At 37.8% G+C, this 18581-nt stretch overlaps 3 protein-coding genes across 4 annotated transcripts; 2 read left to right on the top strand and 1 right to left on the bottom strand.

Moving 5' to 3' along the window:
* The first annotated feature begins 254 nt into the window (after positions 1-254).
* LOC135140261 (luciferin 4-monooxygenase-like) lies at positions 255-15897 on the top strand. The gene is made up of 5 exons (XM_064070754.1): positions 255-341; positions 14113-14246; positions 14293-14500; positions 14558-15170; positions 15221-15897. The coding sequence occupies exons 2-5, from the start codon at positions 14133-14135 to the stop codon at positions 15843-15845; spliced, it is 1560 nt and encodes a 519-aa protein (XP_063926824.1). The 5' UTR covers positions 255-341; positions 14113-14132; the 3' UTR covers positions 15846-15897.
* LOC135140262 (ceramide synthase 6-like) lies at positions 451-11621 on the bottom strand. 2 transcript variants are annotated; one of them, XM_064070755.1, is made up of 5 exons: positions 11434-11621; positions 11260-11380; positions 11008-11210; positions 945-1304; positions 451-895 (listed from the first exon to the last, which is right to left on the bottom strand). In XM_064070755.1, the coding sequence occupies exons 1-5, from the start codon at positions 11619-11621 to the stop codon at positions 691-693; spliced, it is 1077 nt and encodes a 358-aa protein (XP_063926825.1). In that variant the 3' UTR covers positions 451-690. The 2 variants fall into 2 exon arrangements, with proteins under 2 accessions (XP_063926825.1, XP_063926826.1); XM_064070756.1 differs by having other exon boundaries at positions 11008-11204.
* Positions 12133-13559, top strand: LOC135140263 (ankyrin repeat domain-containing protein 16-like). Its single transcript, XM_064070757.1, has one exon. It carries the CDS (start codon positions 12511-12513, stop codon positions 13474-13476), a length of 966 nt encoding a protein of 321 aa, XP_063926827.1. The 5' UTR covers positions 12133-12510; the 3' UTR covers positions 13477-13559.
* Positions 15898-18581: the final 2684 nt, after the last annotated feature.

Here is an 18581-nt window from a genome sequence, read left to right as displayed (position 1 = left end):
ACCAACATACACTAGACAAAAAACTTTTCTTAAAAAGTCAGACTTGTCGAAATTATTTTTTTAGCATTAATTTTCAGTGGTAGCTAGACACTTTTTTTTCGATTATGTGGTACAAGTTAAGCCATTACTAATCTAAATATTACAAGGTTCCACACAAAAAATTATTATCAATGTTAGAAAACTTCAAAATAATGTAAACAAAACATAAATTAACATTTAACCATTAAATTTGTTATTACCATTTTTACGGTAGGGTGCATTTTTAAAGTAGAACGAAGTCTACAGTATCACCAGTTTATTAGTGTCAACCACAACATATTGCTGTTAAAAAAGGAACACCAGTGAGTACTTTTTCAATCGCCTTTTCCATTGTATCACTTGCCACTGAAAATATACTTAAGTTTCTAAAAATCGGGATATGTGGACTAGGTAGGTACAAAAACTCCTACATCTCCAAAACACATTTTTGGTAAACTTTGGACTTCCATTTATAAACAACCGTAACTAAACAGAATTCACAATAACTTGTAAGTTCAGATAAAGAGAAATTTGTTTTATAAATAAGTACAAAAACAATATTTTGTACAAGTGTAGTGTTGAAATAAAAAATCAAACTGTTGCTGGCCCGATACGTTTAAAGCCACCGAAGCTCTGCCAAGTACGATAAAAACACCGATTTCCTACGATGTATCATTGAGATTTAGAATCTGCACTGTAGTCGTCGCTGCTGGACCTTATATCCCCCTCCATCTTGCCTGCGTTGAGCGAATTCGCAACGATTTTCAGTATCAAGTACGTCCAAAAACAGTGAAGAACTAGCAGAAGACACAACAGACTGTTAAAAATGTAGTAGGCAGGGAACATCGGGACGATCTTCGGCGCGTCGATCGAAGTACTGCAAAAAAAGCGTTAAAAACGGCGCCCACGACCCCCTTTTCGCTCACTTTTTTATTATCCAGAACGGATAAATCCCCAGTCTCGTCACGATCCACAGGACCGTGAATATACCGAAGATGGTGTCGCACACCTTTTGGTATCCGGAATACTTGGCCATTTTTGCCGCTTCGAGGAAAATGTCGGCGCTGTCGTGGACGACTAGGACGAGGCTACCTATACGGAAAACGTTCACCACCCAGGAAAGACACATTAGGACGATGGTGGCGATGTGATGGATGAACATCTGCCAGAAGTCTTTGCGTTTTACGTCGAAGAACTGGCTGACGCAGAGGGACCAGTAGAAAGACATCGAGATCATGTAGTACCACCAAATGTCGCTCGTGACGGACTGGTGCGGAAAACCGTTCCTAAACACAAAAAACAAAACAAAACAATGCGAGATTTAAACGTTTATTGACACAACAATATTTTACTTAAGCTAAGCAAAACACAGGTTTTATTTTTTATTGGAAAATTTCACCTAGTGATATTCGTTGTTTATTATTTATTTGTGTTGCGGTTCCCGCTGACGTTGCTTTTAGAGCTTTTGCCGTATTTAAAGGGGTTGTAGAAGAAACGTGGATTACTAGAAAAATTTACCATTTAAGACATGTTTTAGGTTTCTTGTTGTCTAAAAAAGTCTACACAAATTAAGAAACAAAGGCAAAATGTAGCCCCGCCCACCCACCCTATCTCAATTGTGATGATTTTTTTGTATTCGTCGTGAGCCAAGGGGGCGTAGCTTAACTGCAAAATCCTTATTTCTCTACGAGAAATTAAAAACATGTTTTTGAGAATCGTGTTGTTCAAAGAATACAATATATATCAAGAAAAAAATGAAGCCAAAGATTAGGCTCCACCCATACCCGCCCCGATCTCAATCCTCAATTCTGAGATCCATATTTATATACAAGAAACATGTTTTAAGTTTTTTGTTCCGAAAAGACGACTACATATACTAAGAAAATAGGCAAATTATAAGCCCCGCCCACCCGCCCTATCTAAATTGCGGTGATTTTTTTTTTTTAATCATCGAGAGCCAAAGGAACGGATTTTAATTGCAAAATCTTTATTATTTCTCTACAAGAAATTACCATTTTAAACGTGTTTTAAGTATCTAAGAATAAAAAAAAGCATCACAATTGAGATGGGGTGGGTGGGCGGGGTTAATATTTTGGCTTTACTTCTTAATATACATTGTATTCTTTGTACAACACGAACTCAAAACCCTGTTTTTAATTTCTTGTAAAGAAATAAGTATGTTGCAGTCAAGCTTCACCCTCTTGGCTTACGACGAATAAAAAAATCATCACAATTGAGATAGGGTGGGTGGGCGGGACATATATTTTGCCTTTTTTTTTTCTTAATATGTGTAGACTTGTTTCAACAACAATAGACTTAAAGCTTCGCCCCCTTGGTTCAAGGCGAATAAAAAAAATCATCACAATTGAGATAGGGTGGGCGGGCGGCTTACATTTTGCATTTTTGTTTTAATATGTGTAGAATTGTTTTCACAACATAAAAGTTAAAACATGTTTAAAATGGTAAATTTGTATACGGAAATATCGATTTTGCAATTTAGACTCCGCCCCATAATTGGATTTTTCCTTGGAAAAATGTACCATTTTAACCATGTTTTAAATTTGTTGTTATGAAAAGATGGCTATATATATTAAGAAAAAAAAAGGCAAACTGACACCCCGCCCAATATCAATTGTGATGATTTTTATTATTATTCGTCAGCAGCCAAGGAGGCGGAGCTTAACTCCAGATCCTTATTTATCTCGGAGATATTAAAAACTTGTTTTTGAGTATCGTGTTGTTCAAGGAAGACTATGTATAATAGGAAAAAATAAAGCCAAAGATTAGGCCCCACCCATACCCGTCCCGATTTCAATTCTCAATTGTTATGAGTTTTTCATTCGTTGTCAGATCGAGGGGCGGAGCTTAATTGCAAGATCCATATTTGTCTACAAGAATTTACCATTTTAAACATGTTTTAAGTTTCTTGTCCTGAAAAGACGACTACGTATATCAAGAAAAAAGGTAAAATATAAGCCCCGCCCACCCGCCCTATCTGAATTGCAAAATCCTTATTATTTCTCTACAAGAAATTACCATGTAAGACATGTTTTTGAGTATCGTATTATTCAAAGAATACTGTGTATATTAACAAAAATTCAAGCCAAAGATTAAGCCCTACCCATACCTGCGCTGATTTAAATAGTAATGAAGTTTTCATTCGTTGACAGACCTAGGGGCGGAGCCTAATTGCAAAATCCATAATTTCTTACAAAAAATTACCATTTTAAACGTGTCTTAAGTTTTTAAGAATTAAAAAAATTATCACAATTGAGATGGGGTGGATGGGCGGGGTTAATATTTTGGCTTTTTTCCTAATATGTATACATAGTATTCTTTGAACAACACGATACTCAAAAACATGTTCTTAATTCCTTGGAAAGAAATGAGTATTTTGCAGTTAAGCTCCGCCCTCTTGGTTCACGGTGAATAAAAAAAATTATCACAATTTAGATAGGGCGGGTGGGCGGGCTTACATTTTGCCTTTTTGTTTTATGTGTAGACTTCTTTTCACAACATGAAACTTCAAACATGTTTAAATTGGAAAATTTGTATAAGGAAATATCGATTTTGCAATTAGACTCCGCCCCATAATCACAAAATCCATATTTCCTTGCAAAAATGTAGCATTTTAACCATGTTTTAAGTTTCTTATTGTGAAAAGATGGCTATGTATATTAAGTAAAAAAAAACACCCGCAAATATAAGCCCCGCCCACCCACCCTATCTCAATTCTGATGATTTTTTTATTCGTCTTAAGTCGAGGGGCGGAGCTTAATTGTACAATCCTTATTTTTCTACGAGAAATAACCGTTTTTTTCCTTTTTTCTTCTCGATCAGTAAATAATATTGAACTCAAGTTTTTCGGATTCTGATGAACTTTATTAAAATGTGAAATTTTTTCCGGTACATCTAACGTTAGACAGAGTTTCTTGTTGTGAAAAGATGACTACACATATTAAGGAAAAAAGGCAAAATATATGCCTCGCCCACCCACCCTGTCGCAATTGTGATGATTTTTTTATTCGTCGTCAGCCAAGGGGGTGGAGCTTAACTGCAAAATCCTTATTTCTCTAGGAGAAATCAAAAACATGTTTTTGAGTATCGGGTTGTTCAAAGAATACTATGTAAATGCAAAATATATGCCCCGCCCACCCACCCTGTCTCAATTGTGTTGATTTTTTTATTCGTCGTCAGCCAAGGGGGTGGAGCTTAACTGCAAAATCCTGATTTCTCTAGGAGAAATTAAAAACATGTTTTTGAGTATCGGGTTGTTCAAAGAATACTATGTATAATAGAAAAAAATATAGCCAAAGATTAGGCCCCACCCATACCCGCCCCGATCTCAATTCTCAATTGTGACGAATTTTTCATTCGTTGTCAGACCGAGGGGCGGAGCGTAATTCAAAATCGGTATTTCCCTATACAAATTTGCCATTTTAAACGTGTTTTAAGTTTCTTGTTGTGAAAAGATGACTACACATATTAAGGAAAAAAAGGCAAAATATATGCCCCGCCCACCCACCCTGTCTCAATTGTGTTGATTTCTTTATTCGTCGTCAGCCAAGGGGGTGGAGCTTAACTGCAAAATCCTTATTTCTCTAGGAGAAATTAAAAGCATGTTTTTGAGTATCGGGTTGTTCAAAGAATACTATGTATAATAGAAAAAAATATAGCCAAAGATCAGGCCCCACCCATACCCGCCCCGATCTCAATTATCAATTGTGATAAATTTTTCATTCGTTGTCAGATCGAGGGGCGGGGCTTAATTGCAAGCTCCACATTTGTTTAGAAGAATTTACCATTTCAAACATGTTTTGAGTTTGTTGTTCTGAAAAGGCGACTACGTATATCAAGAAAAAAGGCAAAATATAAGCCCCGCCCACCCACCTTATCTCAATTGTGATGATTTTTTTTAATTGTCGAGATCCAAAGGAGCGGAATTAAATTGCAAAATCTTTGTTATTTCTCTACAAGAAATTACCATGTAAGACATGTTTTTGGGTATCGTATTATTCAAAGAACACTATGTATATTAAGAAAAAACTCAAGGCAAAGATTAAGCCCTACCCATACCTGCCCCATAATTCCTTACAAAAAATTACCATTTTAAACGTGTCTTAAATTTTTAAGAATGAAAAAATCATCACAATTGAGATAGGGTGGGTGGGCGGAGTTAATATTTTGGCTTTTTTTCCTAATATACATAGTATTCTTTGAACAACACGATACTAAAAAACATGTTTTTAATTTCTTGTAAAGAAATAAGTATTTTGCAGTTAAGCTCCGCCCTCTTGCTTCATGGTGAATAAAAAAAATCATCACAATAGAGACAGGGTGGGTGGGCGGGCATATATTTTGCCTTTTTGTTTTAATATGTGTAGACTTCTTTTCACAACATGAAACTGAAAGCATGTTTAAAATAGAAAATTTGTGTAAGGAAATATCAATTAGCAATTAGGCTCCGCCCCAAAAATGCAAAATCCATACTTCCTTGCAAAAATGTACGATTTTAACCATGTTTTAAATTTTTTGTTGTGAAAAGATGGCTATATAAATGATGAAAAAAAGCAAAATATAAGCCCCGCCCAATCTCAATTCTAATAATTTTTTTTTATTCGTCGTAAGCCGAGAGGCGGAGCGTAATTGTAAAATCCTTATTTTTCTACGAGAAATAACCATGTGAAATATGTTCTTAAGTGATCGTATAAGAAAACTAAATGTATTAATTAAAAAAGAAAACCAAAAGAGAATCCCCACCCATCCGTGTCGATCTCAATCGTGATGAATTTTTCATTCGTTGTCAGACCGAGGGGTGGAGCGTAATTGCAAAATCGGTATTTCCCTATACAAATTTACCATTTTCTTCTCTAAAAAGTTTCTTGTTGTGAAAAGATGACTACACATATTGAGAAAAAAAAAGACAAAATGTAGCCCCGCCCACCCGCCCTATCTTAATTGTGATGATTTTTCTTTTAGTCGTCAGCCAAGCTTAACTGCAAAATCCGGATTTCTTTACAAGAAATGAAATTAAAAACATGGTTTTGAGTCTCGGATTGTTCAAAGAAGGCTATGTATAATAGAAAAAAAATAAAGCCAAAGATTAGGCCCCACCCATACCCGCCCCGATATCAATTCTCAATTGTGATGAATTTTTCATTCGTTGCCAGATCGAGGGGCGGGGCTTAATTGTAAAATCCACAATTCCTTACAAAAAATTACCATTTTAAACGTGTCTTAAGTTTTTAAGAATGAAAAAAATCATCACAATTGAGATGTTTTAATAGTTTGGCTTTTTTTTAAATATAGCATTCTTTGAACAACACGATACTCAAAAACATGTATTTTGCAGTTAAGCTCCGCCCTCTTGGTTCACGATGAATAAAAAAATAATCACAATAGAGACAGGGTGGGTGGGCGGGCTTACATTTTGCCTTTTTGTTTTAATATGTGTACACTTCTTTTCATAACATGAAACTGAAAACATGTTTAAAATGGAAAATTTGTATAAGGAAATATTCATTTTGTAATTAGACTCCGCTCCATAATTGCGAAATCCATATTTCCTTGCAAAAATGTAGCATTTTAATCATGTTTTAAGTTCCTTGTTATGAAAAGATGGCTATGTATATTAAAAAAAAGGCAAAATATAAGCCCCGCCCGCCCACCCTATCTCAATTCTGATGATTTTTTTTATTCGTCGTAAGCCAAGGGGACGGGGTTTAATTATAAAATCCTTATTTTTCTACGAGAAATGACCATGTGAAATATGTTTGTTCTTAAGTCCTCGTGTTATACAAAGAAAACTAAATGTATTAATTAAAGACGAAAACCAAAAAAGAAGCCCCACCCAACCGTGTCGATCTCAATCTTGATGAATTTTTCATTCGTTGTCAGACCGAAGGGTGGAGCGTAATTGCAAAATCGGTATTTCCCAATACAAATTTACCATTTTAAATATGTTTTAAGTTTCTTGTTGTGAAAAGATGACTACACATATTAAGAAAAAAAGGCAAAATATTGCCCCGCCCACCCACCCTGTCTCAATTGTGATGATTTTTTTATTCGTCGTGAGCCAAGAGGGCGGAGCTTAACTGCAAAATACCTATTTCTCTACGAAAAATTAAAAACATGTTTTTGAGCATCGTGTTGTTCAAAGAATACTATGTATATCAAGAAAAAAGGTGAAGCCAAATATTAGGCTCCACCCACAGCCGCCCCGAACTCAATTCTCAATTCTGATGAATTTTTCATTAGTTGTCAGATCGAAGGGCGGGGCTTAATTGCAAGATCCATATTTGTGTACAAGAATTTACCATTTTAAACATGTTTTAAGTTTCTTGTTCTGAAAAGACGACTACGTATATTAAGAAAAAAGGCAAAATATAAGCCCCGCCCACCCGCCCTATCTCAATTGTGATGATTTTTTTAATCGTCGAGAGCCAAAGGAGCGGAAATTAATTGCAAAATCCTTATTATTTCTCTACAAGAAATTACAATGTAAGACCTGTTTTTGAGTATCGTGTTATTCAAAGTGTACAACAAGAATACGTTAAGAAGAAATTAAAGCCAAAGATTAAGCCCCACCCATTCCTGTCCTAATCTAAAAAGTAATGAAGTTTTTATTCGTTGGCAGATCTAGGGGCGGAGCCTAATTGCAAAATCCATAAATTCCTTACAAAAAATTACCATTTTAAACCTGTCTCAAGTTTCTAAGAATAAAAAAAATCATCACAATTGGGATGGGGTGGGTGGGCGGGGTTCATATTTTGCCTTGTTTTCTTAATATACATAGTATTCTTAGTACAACATGATACTCAAAAACATGTTCTTAATTTCTTGGAAAAAAATGAGTACTTTGCAGTTAAGCTTCGCCCTTTTGGTTCACGGTGAATAAAAAAAATCATCACAATAGAGACAGGGTGGGTGGGCGGGCTTACATTTTGCCTTTTTGTTTTAATATGTGTACACTTCCTTTCACAACATGAAACTGAAAAGATGTTTAAAATGGGAAATTTGTATAAGGAAATATATTAGCAATTAGGCTCCGCCCCATAACTGCAACATCCATATGTCCTTGCAAAAATGTACCATTTTAACCATGTTTTAAAATTCTTGTTGTGAAAAGATGGCTACATATATTATAAAAAAAAAGCAAAATATAAGCCCCGCCCTATCTGAATTCTAATTTTTTTTTTATTCGTCGTAAGCCGAGAGGCGGAGCGTAATTGTAAAATCCTTATTTTTCTATGAGAAATTACCATGTGAAATGTTCTTAAGTAATCGTGTTATGCAAAGAAAACTAAAAGAGAACCACCACCCATCCGTCTCGATCTCAATCGTGATGAATTTTTCATTCGTTGTCAGATCGAGGGGCGGAGCGTAATTGGAAGATCGGTATTTCTCTATACAAATTTACCATCTTGAGCATGTTTTAAGTTTCTTGTTGTGAAAAGATGACTATACATATTAAAAACAAGGGAAAAAGTAAGCCCCGCCCACCCGCCCTATCTCAATTGTGATGATTTTTTTTTGTCGTGAGCCAAGGGGGCGGAGGTTAACTCCAAAATCCTTATTTCTCTACAAGAAATAAAAAACATGTCTTTGAGTAGGCAAAGAGAAACCAAAAATTAAGCTCCACCCATATCCATCCCAAGCTCGAATGTGATGGCAGCTATTTAAAATATTAGGGTTTCCGTGAACGGAAAAATGTACTTCAGGAGATTTTTCTTCAAGTTGGCAGCACCGCACACTACCGCAATTTCATTGGTTGAACACCCAACGTCAACGTAACGGCGAACAGCAACGTCAGCGGCAAGTTTATAAATCGACCTTTAGGGAAGCGCACGTTGACAACATAACCTCAATGTCAAGTTTACTTTTCATCGAGGTGGTTAACGCTTTGTATCCTGACATGCTCTCGACTACTACAAATCTTATGATAGTCATTATATTAATAGCTATATATCTATATTAATAATAATTACCTAAGTTATAATAACGTACTTCAGTTCTTTAAGTTGTTTTACTTAAGTCGAAATTACTTAAGCTACTTGTTTTGACATTTTTAATTTATCTTCTTTTCAAATCCTCCCAAAAATTATCAAGTTGCGTCCGAAATCTATCAACAAAAACTGTCAATATCTACATCACTGTGACACTTATTTTAACATTGATGCACGTTTTTATGAAACTGAACCCTACGATAAAATACTCTTTATTTCGCTTTTATAAAATTCGACGAGCCGCCCCTGCATCAAAAATAAAAACAAAGCAAGCTTTGCCTCCGTTGACGTTACGTTGACAGTTCAGAATGACGTAATGGCGGAATTTCTTCGTACGCTGTGGGGCGAACTGACCTTCTCCACCCTCTCTCCATGCCCGTAGGCGTACTGTCCATACGTTACCTTTTCTTTAGGTTCGTTTTCGCAAAATGAGCCAAGCACCCCCAAATCAGGAAGCAGGACCGGCTTCTACGTGTCTAGGGAGAGTATTTGGCAACTTTGTTTCCAGTTAGGGTAGTTCTTTTACTTCTTAATATTCGGTTAAAAGTAGAAGCGGGTAATCACCCACTATGACTTGGTTATAATTAAACACGTAACCATAAAATCAGCGCTCGTTAAGCAAAACCAGTAAAAAACGAAAAAATTATCAATTTATTCATCGGAAGTGTACAATATTAAGTCCCACATTAAGATGTTATTAGCCCACATGAACCCATAATTTGCGTCTGGGTTACGCAATAAAAGTTAATTAGTCGTTTCATACAAACACTTTTTCAGATAACGTATCTTTCGACGACAAATGGCGTAATTTACGAATAATACAATATCTAATTAAGAGCACGTCGATGTGACTTAAGTGTAGCAACAACAGTAAAAAACACCATTATTTGTAAATGGGTTAACAACCCTATAACAAATTACTGTAATTTAAGTAAAAACAGATGAATGTACAAAAAAATGTACAAATATTAAAAACAATTTCTACCATTGTATGGGTGCTTAATGACCCCCTACCTATTTTTAGACGCTTAAAAGCGTATACTCAACCTAGTCTATAATTACATGTCTGTAAGCCGCTTTCATCCATTTGGAAAGACATTGAAACATAACAACAATGATAACGTCGAAATATATATTTTTTTTCTTGCGATTGGTACTTGCATTAGCCAAAACACGAGGTTAAAACGCTTAAAACTAATATTTCGCAAATATAACGGAGGTCGTGCGAACGTATGTTTTATACCAATCAAGTATTTACTTTATATTAACATGTTGACTGATATGTACTGTATCTAGTCACAGATTGTTAAAATAAACTTACTTTAAGACGAACGCGCCAATGAAACGTCGCCGTTAACATAAAACCGTCCGGGTCCGTCCACTTGCGAATTTAGGGGAAGGAAACTTTATTAATCTAGTAATCTAAATCCTGAGTTTCATTATTGCTACGCCACTGGTCAGAGTGTAGTGACAGATTGTGACGTCATCGACTTTTATAGGGAATGAGAATCTTGAATGCTAAATATTTATCTCCGTCAAAACAATAATCCACGAAAGTGAATCATCGTGAAATCGTACGAATCGTACCGTCACCTGACCTTATCAATCGCAACTATCCGCAACAAAACTCGCCAATTTAAGATTATATCAAACAAACCCAGATAACATTAGTTACGATAAAAACCGAAAAATCGCCGTCTGCCGCCATGCTCCAGCGTGCGAAATCCTTCATCGTCCGGCCGAAGCCGCCCCCCGACATCTACGACCAGGGCGACGCGTCCCACCTGCGGCGGCCCACCAGAGTCGCCTCCAACGAGAACCTGCAGCCGCCCCCGGCGCCCGACAAGAAACCCGTCCGCAAAAACCGCAGCCTCTCCTTCCGAGTGCGCCGCAAAAAGACTGAATGTAATAGCAAATAACCTGACAATAAAATCTGTTTTCCCAGAGTGATTGTTTAGCCTTGACACGGTTAGTGTTGACTCACCAGCACTCGTTGATGCTCCACAACCAGGGCTTGTTCCAGAGCACGACGACGCCGTACACGAAGCTGGAGGTGTAGTAGAGGCACCTCCACGAGTTCTCGCAGAACTTGGTCAGGGTCGAGGGCTTGTTCTGGCCCTTGCGGAGCCGCAGCCAGCGCTCCACCTGGCGCTCCGACATGTCCACTTGCTTAGCCAGACCCTGCAGCTGCAACGTGAAAGAAGGCGTGAGGGCGCCGGGGAGAAATGGGGCCTACCTGTTTGTGCTTCCACTTCTTCGAAGTGGTGTACGCCTTCTCCAGCACGTGGTTCGGGGGGGCTTTCTTTGGTTTCGTGTTTTTGATCCCGAGCGAGATGCCGACGGGCGCGAACCAGTACCTGCAAGCGAATTGGGGAGTTTTGTGGGGCGGAGCGACATAACCTCAAATTACTTCTCGAGCACGTAGCGCAGGCTGAGCATGATTAGCGCCATGGGCAGGGGGTACAGGAGGTGCCTGTAGTCCGCGTGCTGGATGTGGGAGCTGGAGTCGGGGGCTATGTCCTGCCATGTGGTGTTCGGGGGCAGCCAAATGTACTCGCTCCAAAAAGTATCCATCACCGTTCGGTACAGCCCTGCCATTCTTTTCGCGTTCAATTCACTGGATATTCACTAAATACTAAAAGAACATATTCTTAACTTAACCTATACGAGCTGGTCTACAGCCGGCAATGTTTTAATTTGGAATTTAAACGGAAAACAGACAACACCCTCGAATTACTCATGTCATTTTGATCGCGTACTGTGATTATGACGCGTGACACTCAGACAAAAAATTTGTTTGCGATGAAGAGGAATTGTGAGTCACCGAATTTGCAAAAACTATCAGGTGAGGGCAAAGCGATAACGAACGAGTGGAATTTTTACGAAACAGAATTTTTTAGAACCGGTTTCGGCGACATTAAGCGGAGGACGTGATCGTGAGGTTAGGGCGCCACCGGAAAAAATCGATTAAATATTTTATAAGTGAATCATCGAATTTAGGGGTTGCGGTTTAGAGTACATGAGGGGAAAGACCTCATAAAACACGCAAAGATAATTTAGAGATACGTGGATTTCGTGCGGCGATAACCGGATCTGTGACGTTATGCAACCAACTGTACACTCAATACCTGATAAGGTGAAGATTATATGTTAAACATTTGTAAAAATAAAAGTGTACTCATTAGCGATAACAAGCGTCATTACTTTGCTTTTACACATACATAAAAGCCAATAAATGCAGCGATAACAAAAAAGGCTTTGGTTTCGTAACAAAAATTGGAAAACTTTTAAAATGTTTTAAAATATTAATGTAACTTATTTAAGCATTTTAATTATTAATTGTCTTGTATTGTAAAATTTGCATTATCAGCAGTCAGTTTTCAGCTCGTAATATTTTTGAAAAAGGCGCGCTTTACATAACCTCGAAATCGCGCCACATAACCTCAAACCTACTTTTTGTTACCGCGTAGCCCCGATTTGTGCCCAGATGCCCGAGTCAGCGCCTTCTCGCCGCGAAATCGCCAAAATCCTCAAACAAGCCCAATCTGGCGACCTCACAACAATCACGGCCCTGCAGCAGCGCAGCCCCCATTTTCACTGGAGCTCCCTCAAGTACCAGGATTCGGGGGACACCCTCTTGCACTGTGCCGCCCGTTTGGGGCACCTCTCCACCGTCGAGTACTTGCTATCGTACACCCCCTCAGGCGTCGACTGCAAGAACAACGACGACAAGACAGCCCTCCATGAAGCCGCTCAGTTCTCCCAGCCGGCGGTCGTGCGGCTCCTGCTCGAAAAAGGGGCGCAAATTAACGCGCTCAAGCGGGCCGATTGGACCCCCTTGATGCTAGCTTGCACGAAAAAGTGTCTCGAGACTGTACGCGTTTTGGTGGAAAATGGGGGCTTAATCAACTACTGTAACAAAGACGGGTGGACGTGCATGCATTTGGCGGCGCGTGAAGGCAGCGGTGCCATTTTTGGGTTGTTAGTGGAGAAAGGGGGCGACTGTGGAGTTCGTACTAATAATGGAAGGAGTGTGTTACATGTAGCGGCTTTACATGGAAGTCTTGAAGTAGTGGAGGTTTTGTTGAAAGTGGGGTTGGATGTCAATGCGAGAGACAATTGCGGGAACACGCCGCTGCATGAAGGGGTACTAGGGAGGCACGTGGAAGTGTGTCGAAGATTGATTGAAAATGGGGCTGACTTACATTGTACGAATAATGTTGATTTTAGTTTATTGCATTTAGCGAGTAGTGCGGGTTATAGCGATGTGGTTGAATTCATTGTTAAGGAATTGGGGTTTGACGTCAATGTGAAGAATTGTAATGGGTTTACAGGGCTGCATTGTGCCGCTAGGAAGGGACAAAGGGGGACTTACGAGCTTTTGATTCGTTTAGGGTGTAAAGAAGATACGCGTGATCAGTTTGGACGGATGGCTTTAGATTATCTAAACTAGCTTTATGTTGTAGTATTAAAAAAAATGAGACGGTTCTGTGATAATGAATTTATAAAATAGAATAAATTTGTTTACGCAATGTTTATTGTTGTTTTATTTGTAAACGCTGAATACCGACGGACCTTGACGGAGCCCATTTTATCTTGCGCAGGGGCCTACGGACAGACGGACAGACGAACAGACACACAGACGGAAACGGGAGACCTATTTCTTAGTACTGTACACTTCGCTATGAGAGGAGAGTCCGAAAATAGTGTTCAAAATTAACGATGACCTAAGTCCAAAAGTGCAAAGATACCGTTATACTTACAAGCTCAAAATGCACTTTTTCACAAGAAAGCCACAACACGTTTAAGATAAAACTAAATACTTTGTAAACTTCTATCGTAGTAATTTTTAAAAGTGATTTTGAATTAAGTTAAGTGGGTTTAAGTGATGTGTCTATAAGTTAACAATAATTACCACTCGTTTGCAATATTACAAAATAACAGAGTTTTCCTTTTATTTTATACACGCTGTTTATCTCATTTTTTGATTAAATTATTATTGCAATAACAAACATAGAAACGCTTTTATAAATACAAAAATGCCAATAATAACGTAACAAATATCAAGTAAAATGTAAATATAATTCAGTTTGAATAAAAGTCGCTTCGATGGACAAGTTCGTGCTAAATGGACCCGAAGACACTTGGGGAATCCCGCATAAACCCATCGGAAAATTACTCCTGGACGCCTTTAGTACCTTCGACAAAAACGCCATCGCTGTGGTAAGAAATCTAACGCCGCGTTTTCAATTTTGCAAAATGAATTTAGGTGAATGCCGCCACCGGGGTTTCCCTCACGTACACCCAGTTGTGCCAAATGAGTAAAAATCTAGCGACGAGTCTTCGAATTTTGGGAGTTTCGAAGGGTGATATCGTCGGTCTGGTGGCTGAAAACTCGGCGGAGTTCTTGGTTGCATATCTGGCAAGTTTATTTATCGCAGCACCTGTACATCTAATCAATTCTAAGTTCACACCGTGTAGGTTTTATTAATCCCACAAACTATTTATCACTTCTATAGTTATAAAAATTTCAGACGAATTAAGCCACGTTTTGGGTTTATCCGAGCCGAGTGTGTTAATTTGTACGAAAAAAACCCACCACAAAGCCAGAGAGGTCGTGAAAGATTTAGACTACATCAAAACGCTGATTTGTTTGGACGTAGAAAAAATCTCGTCTGCGTGCTCACACGAAAGCGACTTTCAGGTCGAAGACAACTTTGACACTGAAGAACACATCGCGGTGATTTGCAACTCGTCGGGGACCACCAGTTTGCCAAAAGGGGTCATGGTTAACCACGAGATGTTGCGATTGCACTTTATCAATGGAAGGAACCCGGATTTTTTTGATATGAAAACTGGAGACAAATTTCCCCTAATTCTGCCATTTAGCCACAGCTACGGGTTGAGTATTGTCAACGGGAGTTTGTTTATCGGGACGATTATAATCCCATTTGACACTTTTGAGCCGGATCTTTTTTTGAAAACGGTCCAGAACTATAAAGTGGAAGCGTTGTTGCTAGTCCCCACTTTGGTTAACTTTTTTGTTAGGAGTCCATTAATTACAAGATATGATTTGTCGAGTCTTAGACGCGTTTACTGTGGAGGGTCGTGTTTACCCGAAGAGGACGCAACCGTTTTAAAAAATAGGTACATAATTATTATTTTTTTAATTTAGTTGTTATTTGACACTATTTTAGGTTCAATTTAGAGCGACTAGGGAACGGTTATGGAATGACCGAAATAGGGATTACTTTATTTGCCTACGATAACCCCACCAGTGTTGGCAAAGTTCTCTGCGGCTACCAAACCAAAATCGTTGATTTGGAAAAAGGTCACGCTCTTCCTCCTCTTCAAAACGGAGAGCTTTGCTTCAAAGGTCGTATTATGAAAGGATATCTCAAAAATCCTGAAAAAACCAAGGAAATTATTGACTCGGAAGGCTTCCTTCATAGCGGGGACGTGGGTTATTATGACGACGATGGCTATGTTTACATTAGTGGAAGGATTAAAGAACTTATTAAATACAAATCTTGGCAGGTAGCTCCAGTCGAACTGGAGCAAATTTTAAGCAAATTGAAAGGGATTAAAGATGTCGCTGTAGTTGGTAAGCCTGATTCGCGATTCGGGGAATTACCAACTGCCGCGGTTGTAAAGGAAGACGGTGTTGAAGTTACAGAGAAAGAAATCTGTGACTACTTGGCAAAGTTTGTCAGTGAAGAGAAGCGTTTACATGGAGGCGTCCGATTTGTTGAAGACATTCCCAAAAATAATTTGGGAAAAATAAAGCGCCAGGAATTGATAAAACAACTGTTTATTGATTAAATTAGAAGATTGTGTTGTTTGGATTTATATTATTTGTTGTATACTGTTGTGGTGTGGTAAAATAAAACCTTTTGTGTCCGGTTTTTGAAGTAGTTTGAAAAAATCTGGGGGATACGTTTCGTTTTGTTTTTGAAGTACATAATTTGAAAGAATTTCAGAGATCTCTTGCCTTGTTTTTGAAGCAGTTTGAAAAAATCTCGGGGATGTTTATGTGTATTGTTTTTGAAGTAGTTTGAAAGAAACTCGGGGACCGTTTGTGTCTGGTTTTTGAAGTAGTTTGAAAGAATCTTGGGGGCCCCTTGTGTCAGTTATTTGAAGTAGTCTAGTAGAATCTCGGGGACCCCTTTTGTTAGATTTTGAAGTAGTTTGATAGAATCTCGGGGGTTCCTTTTGTTTTGATACTGGGAACTTTTGTGTCTGGTTTTTGAAGTATGTAGTTTGAAAAAATCTCGGGGACCACTTTTGTTTTGTTTTTGAAGTAGGTAGTTCTAAAGAATCTCGGGGACCCTTTCTGTTAGATTTTGAAGTTGTTTGAAAGAATCTCGGAGATCTCTTGTGTCTGGTTTTTGAAGTAGTTTGAAAGAATCTCGGGGACCCCTTTTGTTTAGATTTTGAAGTAGTTTGAAAGAATCTCGGGTGTCACTTTTGTTTTTGAAGTAGAATCTGGGGAATCTTTTGTGTCTGGTTTTCGAAGTAGTTTGGTAAATCTTGGGGAACTTTTGTGTCTGGTTTTTGAAGTATGTAGTTTGAAAAAATCACGGGGACCATTTTTGTTTTGTTTTTGAAGTAGGTAGTTCTAAAGAATCTCGGGGACCCTTTTTGTTAGATTTTGAAGTTGTTTGATAGAATCTCGGGGATCTTTTATGTCTGGTTTTTAAAGTAGTTTGAAAGAATCTCGGGGTCACTTTTGTTTTGTTTTTGGAGTAGTTGGAAAGAATCTCTGGGACCCCTTTTGTTTAGATTTTGAAGTAGTTTGAAAGAATCTGGGGAGTCACTTTAGTTTTGTTTTTGAAATAGAATCTCGGTGGTCTTTCGTGTCTGGTTTTCGAAGTAGTTTGATAAAATCTTGAGGAACTTTTGTGTCTGCTTTTTGAAGTAGTTTGAAAAAAATCTCGGGGATCTTTTGTGTCTGGTTTTTGAAGTAGTTTGAAAGAATCTTGGGGGTCACTTTTGTTTTATTTTTGAAGTAGTTTAAAAGAATCTCGAGGACCCCTTTTGTTTAGATTTTGAAGAAGTTTAATAAAATCTTGGGGAACTTTTGTGTCTGGTTTTTGAAGTATGCAGTTTGAAAAATCTCGGGGACCACTTTTGTTTTGTTTTTGAAGTAGGTAGTTCTAAAGAATCTCGGGGACCCTTTTTGTTAGATTTTGAAGTTGTTTGATAGAATCTCGGGGATCTTTTGTGTCTGGTTTTTTAAAGTAGTTTGAAATAATCTCGGGGGTCACTTCTGTTTTATTTTTGAAGTAGTTTAATAAAATCTTGGGGAACTTTTGTGTCTGGTCTTTGAAGTAGGTAGTTCTAAAGAATCTTGGGGACCCTTTTTGTTAGAATTTGAAGTTGTTTGATAGAATCTCGGCGATCTTTTATGTCTAGTTTTTAAAGTAGTTTGAAAGAATCTCGGGGGTCACTTTTGTTTTTTTTTTTTGAAGTAGTTTAAAAGAATCTCGAGGACCCCTTTTGTGTCTGGTATTTAAAGTAGTTTGAAAAAATCTCGGACACTACTTTTGTTTTATTTTTGGAGTAGTTCGAAAGAATCTCGGGAAATCCTTTTGTTAGATTTTGAAGTAGTTTGAAATATCATGAGATGGTTAAATACTAACCAAAATTTGGCTAATCATCCCCACCAACAACTTGATGACGTCACCTCCAAAATTTATAATTAAAAGTATTTCTAATTTTATAAGATAAGATACTCTTGTACTTGTGGTGTGTGGATCCGTGTCGAATTTTCACCCTGGACATCCAGAATTTTTAGAAAAAAATTAAAACTAAATACACTAATTGCAATATAACTGTCTTTACGCCCTCTCTATTTTATCAGAGGGCACAGCATGTCGTTGCAGCCAAAATTATTTTTTTGAGAACATATTTACAGTTTCTAAATTCTTGTGAAAATTTGACTTTCGTGTATGGATCTATCAAAATGGTTCGTCCATTCGTCGCTGGGTGCACGATACTGATCTAAAAAGCAATCCCACCAAAATTAAAAGTGAAGGATCAAGGTTTACTATTCTCCACGCGGGTTGTTCAACGGGGTTCTTGGATGGTTGTGACAATTTTTTAAATTCAAAAAATAACGATAGAGACTATCATAAAACGATGGACGGGACAATTTTTCAAAATTGGGTGGTTAATCAGCTCATTCCTGCTTTGGCAAAGTTGAACCAAAAATGTGAAATGCAGGAATGGCTCTTTAAATATAGTGTTGAATTTGCCAAAAAATTTTTGAAGAAACAGTTGTGGGATGTAATTAAACCCTTCAGAAACAATAGAAAAAAAAGATATTTGGTAGACGAGACATTAAGAGAAAGTGGCCATGAAGTTCTTAGATTACCTCCGTACCATTGTCAATATAATCCATTTGAAATGGCGTGAGAATTTTGTAAGAACTATTACAACAAGCATATAAATTCTCAACCTTCATTAAAAAATAGGGTGGAGAATTTATGGCTTGAGGCGCTTTCCAAAGGTACTCCAAGCATGTGGCAAAATTTTTGTAAACATCGTGAAAAACTT

The sequence above is a fragment of the Zophobas morio genome, unplaced genomic scaffold (assembly GCF_036711695.1).
Source record: "Zophobas morio isolate AGI-343-1 ecotype UQ-CSIRO unplaced genomic scaffold, CSIRO_AGI_Zmor_V1 ptg000038l, whole genome shotgun sequence".
Classification (NCBI taxonomy): domain Eukaryota; kingdom Metazoa; phylum Arthropoda; class Insecta; order Coleoptera; family Tenebrionidae; genus Zophobas; species Zophobas morio.
This window is presented reverse-complemented; position numbering and strand designations above follow the sequence as displayed.